The sequence below is a fragment of the Leuciscus leuciscus genome, assembly GCF_965113295.1.
Source record: "Leuciscus leuciscus genome assembly, chromosome: 11".
In the NCBI taxonomy this organism is placed as follows: Eukaryota; Metazoa; Chordata; class Actinopteri; order Cypriniformes; family Leuciscidae; genus Leuciscus; species Leuciscus leuciscus.
In genome coordinates, this window is record NC_138735.1 from 21,648,826 (window position 1) to 21,661,303 (window position 12,478).

The 12,478-nt window shown below is 34.4% G+C and overlaps 1 protein-coding gene across 1 annotated transcript; it reads right to left on the reverse strand.

Annotated features, from left to right (window-relative positions):
• Positions 1-5: 5 nt before the first annotated feature.
• On the reverse strand, positions 6-11,943 carry sgk3 (serum/glucocorticoid regulated kinase family member 3). Its single transcript, XM_082184584.1, has 17 exons — positions 11,692-11,943; positions 8,769-8,950; positions 8,581-8,664; positions 8,245-8,317; positions 6,901-6,976; positions 6,508-6,583; positions 6,029-6,078; positions 5,344-5,401; positions 4,940-5,023; positions 4,702-4,833; positions 3,916-4,028; positions 3,447-3,483; positions 2,964-3,050; positions 1,785-1,880; positions 1,545-1,700; positions 1,052-1,141; positions 6-959 (listed from the first exon to the last, which is right to left on the reverse strand). The coding sequence occupies exons 2-17, from the start codon at positions 8,844-8,846 to the stop codon at positions 789-791; spliced, it is 1,461 nt and encodes a 486-aa protein (XP_082040710.1). The 5' UTR covers positions 8,847-8,950; positions 11,692-11,943; the 3' UTR covers positions 6-788.
• Between the last annotated feature and the right edge of the window lie 535 nt (positions 11,944-12,478).

The following is a 12,478-nucleotide window of genomic DNA, read 5'->3' on the forward strand; positions in this document are numbered from 1 at the left end:
CCAAGTGATTCAAGAAAACGTGTTTACTTGTACAGTACATCATTTAAAGGTCATGTCATAGGTCAGTAGGCACTATGGTGTCTCATCTCATAAGCAGAGGGTGGCAAATGAAATAGTGGTTTATAACAGGGTCATTGTGAGTATTTAAGTGCTATTAACTATAATTAACTATATATATACATTTTAAGCGACAAATGTATAATTTACACTATACACTATGGTTGTTGATGACCCGTAACTTACAGGGTTTACTGAAATTCACTTCAAAACAGCTTAAAGGTCTGCCTATTTATCTAACTCACATAATACACAGTATAAAGGGAATATATATTAATATGTCAAGCAATAAATTAATTGCTTGTGTTGACATTATATGAAGAAAAAAAGAATATCCCCTTCTAGTAAATTTCTAATAAAAGACTAAACTACAATTTTTTTATTTTCATATACTGCACAAGCAATCAGGTGTAAGAGTTGGGGCAAAAACAAGGAATGTGTCAAAGTGGATGTTTTGTTTGCAAATATCACCAGCCCTTGAAAATATTCTCAGGAAAACAACATCATTACTTCAGCTCAATGTTAAACAAAATATAATGTTATTTCTGCATAAAAATAAAGTTTGAAACACCCTGCATCCCAAAAGGTTTATGCACTGCTTCTGTTAAGAAACAAAAGGGTCCACTCTCCGATCGGGACATCATGCTCAGCAAATGCTTCCCTTTCATCAGAGAGAGCGTTCACAGACTTTTAATGCAGCTCTCTGTGGATCGCCATAAGCAGCGCCACCCCTACAGGAAAGAATCTTCTGATGGCGGCGCGTAAGAAAATCCCAGGAAGGCATCATCAGCTTCCATGACACTAGCATTGATGATTGACTGCCCTGAAGAGAAGCACACCGAGTTTGGCACGGTTTCCTCTGTAAACTCGGGATCAAAGTTTGAGATGTCATACTGGGATTCCTGCAAGAAAACATTTTAGAGTTGACTGTTTTAATATACTTATGTATAAAAGTTAGAAACTTTAGCAAAATAATCATGTTGTTAAATCTCACCACACTAGGGTTGAATGGAGGAGGAAGCCTTTTCTGTTCAAGGTCATCCCAGTTAATGGATGAGAAAAATTCATGTTCTTTGACTTCATTCTGTAACAAATAGCACACAAGGTCTTTTTTTATATATTTCATATTTCAATACAATTTCAAGATTTTATATTTAAATTCAACATTGCCAGACAGACTGTTTGGTTGCTTTGTTGGCATTTTAACGCCATGCCAGCTTCCTTGGCTATTTTCATGGCGAGTAACAATATTATAAGATGTATAGAAATATTATAATTTCTATTCAAAGCTATTTAAATTTTGCTTTGGAAAAAACTAAAATGGGGTTCAGGGTTAATTGTGTATTTATTTTTATCGAAAGTGTTTCATTGCCTGATTGAATGCCATGTATCAGGAAACTATACAGCAAAAACACTAATGAGATTCTACTAAAATGTTTGACACAATCATCCACCAGGGGGTGATATATAAGTACTAAATATCTCACAAAGTCATCTCTGAAGCCAAGCCTCCTGGTGTGGTCTTTCTCCAGCAGGGCCTGTAGGATGGACCAGGCAGCTGTGGATGCCCCAGGGCGCATGACAAGCTCCTTGTGAAGAATGTTGTCATACATCTCATGTGTGTCCCTGCTGTAAAACGGAGGCTGTTGGCATAAAGGTAAAACAAGATTTAAGCTTTACTACCTATGTATTTCAGACAACTAGCCAGATTTTTATTTGTACCTTACCAGCCCATAAAGCATTTCATAGAGCACAGATCCCAGACACCACCAGTCCACAGTGTTATCATAGGGTTGTTTCCTGAGTACCTCTGGAGCTAGATACTATCAAAACAACAAAAGAATGCAATTATTGCATTAAAATCGTTATATTATTCTACCCTCCAAAAGCTTAATTTGCAGTTAATAGAGTGCAGCAGCCATGACGCCAGAACCCGGAAGACTAATTCACTGGTTCCCTCAAGATTTTCCTATGGGTTTTTAGATTACTTAGTAAAATAAGGTCTGTGGTAAACATAACTTGACGATATTTGGATGCTTTGCTCTATAACATAAATTACACACGGCCAAATCGAAAAGGCGAATTTTGAAGCTGTTATGTTTTTTATAATGTATGTTCCTAATAAGTAACTACATAATAACGTTTGGGGTGCAAGTGTGTGTAATTTACGTTGTAGAGCAAAACATGTTTACCACAGACCTTATTTTACTCATAAATTGAAAAACCCATTAGGAAAATCTCGAGGGAACCACTGGTGAATTAGTATTCCGGGTTTCGACAACACGACTACAGCACTCTATTTTCTCTGAGGAAAATGCAACAAGGGTTATCTAGGCAAGTGTGATGACCAAATATGTAACAATTTAATAAAAATAATCACAATAAGTATTTTTTTCCATGCAACAACTAATTAAACCATATACTCACTGTAACATATCACAGTGACATGTTAAACACACTTTTCAAACATAAAATTAAAGACACATGCTATACATTACCGTTCAAAAGTCTTTGGTCTGTAAAACAAATTTCCCATTTAAATCTTATTTTAAATGTGATTTATTCCTGTGAATTCCAAATTCCAAAGCTGTATTTTCAGCGCATTGATCATGTGATGATTATTACATAATTTCTTATAAATTAATAATGTTGAAAACAGTTTTGCGGTTAAATATTTTTGTGGAAACCGTGATATATATTTATCAGGATTCTTTGATGAATAGAAAGTTCAAAAGAATAGCACCTATTTAAAATAAAATAAAAACTTTTTACTGATCAATTAAATATGTCCTTGCTGAATAACAGTATTCATTTCCTAAAAAAAAAAAAAAAAAATCTTACTGACCCCAAATTTTTTAACAGTAGTGTAAGCATCATTCATCCATCGTATTTATATTATAAAATACCTCAGGTGTCCCACAAAATGTGGTCGTTGTATCTGCTTGGGAGATGCCCTCTTTACACAGTCCAAAGTCAGTCAAGACTATATGTCCCTTAACAAACAAAAGATGCCAAAAGGAACATTTTCAGGAAGCATGTCACCACACAAAAGGCCTATTCTTCACAGAGCCAAAGAATCTAGTGTCTGACTGGAATATTTGGCAGGGCCTTGAAACCTCACAGTTTCATCAGATTTGACAGGAAATGCACAAATAAAACTTAAACTAATCTCTAGCATTCTTACAAATTAAAAATAAGTCTTCGGTTTCATTGCTATGTTTTATTTGGCTGGCCAAAGCTATACTTCGTACACCTCGTCTCGGAAAATCAAAAGAGTTTGTTATACTTCACAGTGAGGGTAGATTACTCTGTTTCCCCTGGAACTCTCACAACGTTGATCAGCTATGCTCTGGCAATGATAAAAGTGGGGAAAAAAGAGGGATACTTACTTGAGAGTCCAGCAGGATATTTTCTGGTTTCAAATCCCTGGGAACACAAGAACACTTAACACGTTAGCATTTTGTCATGTTTTCAGCCAGGAACAATTCAACTGAAAAAGGTTACATAGAACATTACACAGAAAAACCATCAACAATGAATTATGGCTATTATAATATGACAAGACAAGCCATTTAATTCATATGAATAGCAATACCAACGTCATGATGGCCATTTCACACGTGAGTGTAATTTCAAATGACTACAGTCAAGTCAGTTCATCAATCACAATTTTTCAAATACAGTTCCAAGTCACATTATGGAAACAACGGGGAAAACCAGAGGAGGTGTAGAATGTGTCTGTTAAACATTTCTCTGCTCCTGGGAATTCTCACACACTTTAACAGCTAAACATCATCTGAGAACCACCAAACCTGTGTATTTATAGCTTGAGTGATTCTTTAATAAAGCTGCATTTACCTGTAAACAATGTTAAGAGAGTGCAAGTAACCCAGAGCACTTGCCATCTCTGCGATGTAAAACCTCGCTCTGGGTTCAGGAAAGGTCCGCTCTTTTTGCAGGTGAAAGAAAAGCTGTAATGGAAAGAATCAAAAATTGCAATATTCACTTAGTAAATGCAGAAAATAGTCAGGCTACCTATTACATCATGGTTTGTCATGGCTATTTTGTAGCCTGCCTCACAATGATACTGACTGTTTATGTGATTTTTCATTAGCTGACATTTAAAAATATGTTCATCAGACTTATAAAAACTAAAAAACAGGAAGTCAGACCAGTGGTTTAACTCAACATGTGAATAGGAACCATGCAAAATGCCAATAAAATTACCAATAATTTGCAACAGTCATGCATGGGCTTCATCTCACTTAGATGTCACATGGCAATCTCCTACATTTCCTTGTTAAAGTGATAGTTCACCAAAAGATTCTGTCATTATTCACTCACACTTATGTCATTCCAAACCTGTATGACTTTTTTTCTTTTTCTTTAAATTTGTTGTTTGTACGGACAAAAACAGTTCTTCAAAATATATTTTGAGTTAGGCAGAGAGTTTGAAATGAAATAAGGATGAGTAAGTGATGACAATTTTTGGGTGAACTATCCCTTTAAGACATACAATGACAAATGTCACTGTCATCAATAGCTCTATTTATAACATTTTGGTTTAATCTGCCAAACAGTGGCTTTTGAGATGTGATATGGCAGATGTCAGCCTTGAGTTTCACAACCACAAATAATACTCACTTCTCCACCATTGACAAAATCCAGGACAAAGTATAATTTGTCTGTTGTCTGAAATGAATAGTGCAGTCCAACCAGGAAGGGGTGTTTAACATTCTTCAGCAACACATTACGCTCAGCCATAATGTGCTTTTGCTGGTGTGAAAAGAATATCAAAGGCATTCATTAATCAAATGTCAAAGATCACAAGAGAGAGAGAGGATTAATAAAGTTTTGGTTTTAAAACAAAGAAAATCATTACCTCTCTCCTGTTTAAAATGACCTTTTTTTGTAAGACTTTGATGGCGTAACACTTCCCATCGCGCTTCCTCTTTGCAAGGAGAACCTTTGTGTGGGAGAGGACACGGTGGGTTAGCAACGGTTTCACCTTCCAGTACGCCCACTCTCTAACAAGCTCTAACTTCATAACTGAGATACTTTCACTTCCTGAATGGAGAGTCCGAGGTTTAGAAACAAACACTATGGCTAACTATACAGCAAACAAAACAGAGAATTTATTAAGGCTCAGTGACATTCAGAGCTTTCAGTAACTGACACATAACATGCTACAAACAAGGAATTGACCCAGTTTCTCTCACTAATGTCGCAATCAATAATTGCACAAAATTTACATAAAAATATATTATATTTAAAAAGAAAATGTACCTTTCCAAAGCTTCCCTTTCCTATGACTTTAAGAAAGTCAAAGTCAGTAGGCTTTGCTCTATGAAAAAAAAAGAAGGAAATTAAGGCTAAAATAAAGGCATTTGCATCAATAATTTCTAGGGATGCACTAATATGAAAATTTTGGCCGATACGATAACCGATAATTCTTTATATTTGAAAGCCGATAACCGATATATTGCCCGATAAATCTAAATCCAAATTTTTATATAATTTTTGAGAGCCTGATAACAAAAACAAAAGTCTCACCATTAAAAGCCATGTCCCAAGCACACAATTATAATAATGTTCTAATTATAATTTTATGTAGCCTATATGACTGACTTGCTGTAAGTATATGTGTAAGTATGTTACACTTAACGGTATTTTTCCTTTTTGAAGTGATTCCAATCATATTTCAAGCAATTCAAAAACATCATGGCGAACAATGCGTATCTTAAGTATCTCAGTTGAAGGAAATAATCCATTATTTATCTGCTTTAATATATCGAACTGATAACGACAACATTAAAAATGAACGTATATTGGCTGATACTGATATGGTGGCGGACATATTGTGCATCCCTATTAATTTCCACCATTTTTTGACACCAAATTTATAAATATTTATCACTATACAAAGTAATAAAGTCTATATAATTATTTTAAACAATTATAAAACACTTACTGTGGGTTTGCAGATGGTCCCAGGTTAATGTTTCTAGAGGTAGAGTTACTCTGTAAGAGATATGACAAAAATACAACTCAATTCAAAGTTGTAGAGAAACATGTACTTTTATTTAATTTAATTTTTTTATTATGAATTTATTTGCATATGGACAGTACATAAATATAATCTTAGAATTAAAAACTAAAAAAACAAAACAACTACAAGTACATCATGAACAGATTGTAGCGCAAGTTATTTTGCATATTAGGTCCCTAGAAAGGATTAAAAAAAGAAGGGAAAAAAGGCTATACATAATTCTATTTTTAACAAAACATTCATTTATAAATAACTGTAGCATGTCAAAAATGCTTAATATATAACAACATAACACTCAATGTCTGTGAACACAACAAGCAAGCGGGACAGCTAGAAAAGTATAAAGACAGTTTACTCAATACATTATATATTAAAAAAATAATAATAGTTCAAATACCAACCTTGTCATCTTCATCCTCTGAGGCATCAGAGAAGTTTTTAGATTTGTCCATCTGCAGAAAGTCTTTGACATCAGGACTGCGCATTTGAAATGAACATTCACATGTTAGAGGTCTGACTGAGGCGATACAAAGCCACAGCTGTGAGGAGAAATATAAGCTAACATCAACAGCTCTCTGTAACAAGAACCGTAACCATGGTGAATTTGACCGAGAATCAAAAAGAAGCATCTTTTATTTGGCACAAGTTCACAAGATACAATCATATCAACATTGTACTCAAAGTTCAGAGAGATATCAAGTTGTGGCTGGTTTTGGCTTGTTTCCATCTAAAGTCTATTCAAATTTTACAAAAATGTAGATGCACTGGCTGAAAAAACTTGCTGATATACTCACTGGTTGCAGATCTGTGGATGGGACACAATCTTCTGAATGAACTCATGTAACCCCGCTCTTCTCTGTTTTATAAACTCTAAGAATTACACAAAAAATATAGGCGCTTCATAAAAAAATAATTTTGATAAAAATGTGCATTGCAGTAGTTCTCGTCTGGTTTTGCCTGATTTTACATTAATCAAGTAGTGAGCCAACACAATATAACAAATGTTTATCATAAAAAAGGAAACAAAAATCCCAATTATTATGAACTGCATCGGTTAAAAAATTCAAAATTATAACCATGAAACAGGCTGAATAGGATCATTTACAATTTTAGTTTCAAAATGGCTCTTGAATTTTGGTTTCATGTTCTTGGTAGCCAATAATTCACTGCACTAAACACTTTGTGGTAGACACAAACCACAAACTCATTGCAAGTGAACCCATATTTATTCATGTAGTCTGAATCATTATTTTAATCTAGCATATTTTTTATCATGTTTTTGCGGATGTCTAGCAACCTGTCCATCTTAGCATCTGATTATTTACCTAGCTTCCAGGAAGTGACATGTGAATTTGCACCAAAATAAAGGAAAGCATGATTGCTGATGTCAAAAGCTGTGCATCCAAAAGTGATAATGCAAGCTTTTGATATTATCATTCTGTCCACGACCCAATCAGATCTACGACCCATTTTTGAGAACTTTTCATGACTAAAATCACCTCTGACAGGAAATAACTAATTTATTAGTAACTTATCAAAGCCAATGCTGTCCAATGTGAATACAAAGTGAACACTCAGTGGAGCATGGGAAGCTACCGTAAAAATATGCACCAAATAATTGGACTGTTATTGTCCAGTGAGAAAGCAATTATCCAGAGAGAATGAGGAAAGAGAAAAGAAAAGCAGAGAAAGAATCCAACCAATGGTGAAGAAGCTTTTAGAACATGTGCACAAATTTTGCATGTGCTTCCAATGACCAGATGGATTTCTCTATGAAAAAGATCTTGACCACATACTGGCCACATAATTGGTCGCACATGAGTTAAATACAATTGGTACTTGGGTGTGCATTCTCATTCTGTTATTTATGCACACAACTTTGCTGCCACATTGTCTGAGAGCATAACATGAGATTAAACAAGGACAAAGATTTTATAGGCTCGGGCAGAGCGGATTTAGCATGGCTGCTTTTCTGTATGGAACACTGTTGGATAATCAAATTTGTCAAATACACATGATCTCTGTTAAGCTAAATGAAGCAAAGTCACTAACGTATATGCGCACGAGATGACAGAATTTTCCTACGGGCTCTGTACAATATGCATTAATTCATGAGAAATCAAGGAAATGTGAAATACCTGGGTCAAAGTTGTCTCCAAATATTCTCTTAGCAGGAATCTTCAAATTCAGAGCAGGAAACAGTTTTTTCAACTGTGGAAAAACACAGTATATTTTTAAAAAGCACTACCATTCAAACGCATGGAGTCAGTAACTTTTTTTTTTTTTTACAAATTAATATAGAATACTTTTCAATTGTAATAATATTTCACAGTATTACTGTTTTACTGTATTTTTAAACAAATACTATAAACGAAGCCTTAGTGATTATAATAGAGTTCTTTAAAATCTGTAGTGTATGGTTTGCAGGACATTTTACAAAAAAAGATACATTCCAAAAAATGTACATTACTTACAGTGTTGTAGAGTTTATCAAACTCTGCATATCTCCGGAACACAAACCACTCATGCCTCCCAACACGGACCATTACTTTGTAAACCTAACGATACAAGGATGAAAACATTCACATAGGCGATGCTCTATTATATTTAAAAAAGAGTGAGACAGAGCGTGTATGAGAGCATCAGAGGTAATATGACTCACAGTATAGCGTTTATTCTTGTCTCTCTGTTCATTGTAGCAGGGAATGCTGACATTGGGGCAGCTAGGTTGCTCCTCCATCCTGAGGCCTCTCAGAATCTCACAAGCAACGGCTCACAGGTCCTCAGAACGCTCCCCTGCCTCTTGTGCACACCTGATTCGGATGGGAACTCTCCATTTTGGTCCTGCACAGAACATAAACATAAGCAAGATGTTCTACCACCGTCAAGTGCTCTTTTCAGCAGTGTCCGGCGTCCAATTTAGCTCCAGAGGGCCTTGCATGACAGGACAGGAAGGCCACTCAGAGTCACTAATCAAGTGTGGCATGAACACAGAGAGGAGTCTCAGTCTGGCCAGCCAAGCGATGAGTCTCCACCTCTCTTTTCCTCGCATTCTTTTATCCTCCCCTCTGCTTCTCTCCAACTGGGAGGGAGCAAACGGGGATATTCTTCTTTCATATGCCACTTCTACATACTCCCTCTGTCAAGTGCAACACACCAGTGCTCTCTGGGTGGGCGACATTCCCCTTCCCCTCTGAGGTACTGTATATGAGGTATTTTTAGAAGATGCAGATTTAAAGGCCAGGCAGAGGCTCTGAAGAGCAGCTCAGGAGACAGTGAATGAGCGCTGAGAAATATTTCTGTGCACAGGAACACTAACATTTCTCAGTTTATGATTTAATTTTTTTTTAAATCTGCATTTTCAGCAACAGTTTTAGCTTGATGACAGGTTAAAAATAAATAAATAAATAAAATTTAAATAACCAAATCTATGTATACAGTATATATATATATATATATATATATATATATATATATATATATATATTGAGAGAGAGAGAGAGAGAGAGAGAGAGAGAGAAACTTTATATATATAGTACTTTGTATATAGCAAGATATCAAAAAACTTAAACAGAAAAAAATATATAGTGTTTTAATAAGATATAAAAAGCTTTTTATTATCATATTACAAAAACCTGAATTCAAATAATTAGCTATGTACCGAAATTCTGTGAGACACTTTAAATGCACCAGCTTCATCAAAATAGTGACCACCAAAACAAAGAAAAACAGGCAATTTTCTAGAATAATAAACATCTTTACGCACATTATACTTATTTTTAAAATAAGCAGTAGAATAAGTACTCTTCATCACACTGCGTGACATGAAATACAAACTAAACGTGTCCAGATGAGATAACAGACTGTAGCTTTTGCATAGTTTATCGTATCGCTAAGATCTGTATTTTCTACATTCACGTGTGCTTGGAGGAATGGCACAGGTTTATTTGCCTACGTGGCCATTGAACTATTCAAGGAATATGAGGGAGTTTAATAATGACTCACATGCATATTAAAATGTGTCAGATATATTGGCGCTCTAGTATTGTTTTAAATATGCAAATAAATAAACTGCCCAGTGCATCTGCACAGCCATAATGATTTACCTGCAGTTTTCTTCAACTGAAAGAATAGACTTATTGAAATGTCTGTTCCAGAGTCAGAGCCAAATAATCAAACAGAAACACTTCACCTTGAAACTGAAACTAGAAACTGGGTTCTGTTATGCATGACATGAGAAGTGAAAGATCACTGTCAAAGGCTTATTTCAATTTAACAAAATAAAATCAGGACAAGTGATACAACAGCTTCAGGCTCATTATTATGCAATTTCAGGAAACTATAGCCTCTTAGTTAATGTCATCACTACATAGAAAGTGTCAAAAGATTACTGTTATTAAACCTGACCTCATACTATAACACCTCAAACTGTCAAACAGGTTTGAGCAGCAAAAAAAAAAAAAAAATGCAAATGAACAGACATGAACTAGCACAGACATGTCACACATTAAAATCTAGATTCATGCCGTGCCAAAATGCATCAGTGCAGGTTTGTACAGCTTTCATCTCAGACTGAGTGTAATCCTACATTATTAAAAATGTTATATCTAAACACACTGGAATCTATAAGTGGGATGTGTGTTAAAGAAACCAATAAAAAAAAAACTTAGGACAGTTTAACTTCCAATAAAGTTTCTAACGGAAGGCTTGGTGAATATTTCACTTGTTGGTCATATCATTTTTATTTCAATGGTCAACATTACTCCTCAAGAACACTGGATGACACAGACTAGCACACACAGGGTTCATAGATTCATTTCTCAATGAGAAACTATTCCATGAATAATTTCAAAACAAATCATCCATGTGTTTTGTTGTTGAATTGGTTAAAGAAATCAGTTCAATTTAATGAAATATTACAAAACAAGGGATTGAGCAATATATACTTTTTGACTGATACAAATACAGATTATTTTTGTCTAATAAGTAATAACCAATATGCAGAACTGATACTTATTCATAGTTTCAAATAACTAAACAATTAGTAGCTGGTACTGAATAACTGATTACTGATTAAGTAAAGAGTGATAATAAAACTGATTATCAGTCTCTATTTTTATTCATAAGAATATAATAATAATATATCTATAAAAAAAAATGTTTGCACTGCTGCAGCACAACACATTCAAATGACATAAATGGTTGAAAATAATGACCCTAGCCTGAATTCTTTAATTCATGATTTCCATATGTTGTAAATAGGAAGATTTTTGTAACTAGATTTTCAGACGGCTAGAAACAATATTTTGAACTGAAATCAAGCTTCAAAACAAAACCCCGGCTGGAAGACATTGGTTTCTGGCAGACAGTGGCTGACATTTGTTTCCTTTTTTTGTAGAGCACTGTATTTCTGCATTTGCCTTGCCTGTTATATAAATAAATAAACATTTTATTACGTAATGTACATTGTGTACTATCGCAGAGAAAAGACCTGTTACAACCCAAACTGTACTACAACCACCGACGTACTTCTAGAGTCGCTCACGAGCTTCATATTGTTCAAAGAGAGTCAAGACATAACTTGCCTTATTTTCTCACTTTTTCCATCCAACTGACTCCAGTGACGTGTCGGGAGGCAAAGGAAGTCCAACGATTCAAATACCAAACTCGGCGTGTCTGGGTACTAAATACTGACCCAGCTTAACGGAAAGAATTTGTAGTCTCCTACATTCATCATGTTACCAATGAACCGCCAGTGAAAGAAAGACACATTGACGTTTGTTTCGAAGTTCCGAAACAATCAGTCACGCGACTAAATGCGAACGAGGAACGAAGAATAATAATGTTGTAAAGGAGCATATACAACAGCGCCATCTAGCGGCAGAACTGTCACACATACTGTCAATCACATTTTTATATTATGTAGATTTTTACAGGGTAACTTGTTAGGAAAAGGATATTTTAAAATAAATGACGGGGGCACGTTTTAAATGTCATACATTCATAAAATGTATTAGTTATAACATTTTATTTTATTTACACTTGATATTTTTATATCTTGTAAGATACAAAAATATCAAGTGTAAATAAAATGTGCATTTGTGAATTATTTTGTTTTTATATTTGTTTTACTTTTGAAAATTTTGCTGAAAAGTCATATTATATTATATTATATTATATTATATTATATTATATTATATTATAAATAATGGAATTTATCATAACTAAAATAGAAAAAAATACATATAACATGGCAAGGCGTTTAATAATATTTGTTACATGCTAATTCCTTATATGTTTGTTTATCGTAAACCTGTTTATAGTATTTTTTAACAAACTAATATTTTTATGCCCAACAAAGCAGATATTTAT

Excerpts from the sequence above, each read along its gene's own strand:
- sgk3 (XM_082184584.1), bottom strand. The coding sequence starts at position 8,846 with ATGGAGGAGCAACCTAGCTGCCCCAATGTCAGCATTCCCTGCTACAAT. Across the intron at positions 6,079-6,507 it reads CAGAGGATGAAGATGACAAG|AGTAACTCTACCTCTAGAAA; the intron begins GTTGGTATTTGA and ends TATCTCTTACAG. Across the intron at positions 5,402-6,028 it reads GGACCATCTGCAAACCCACA|AGCAAAGCCTACTGACTTTG; the intron begins GTAAGTGTTTTA and ends TTTTTTTCATAG.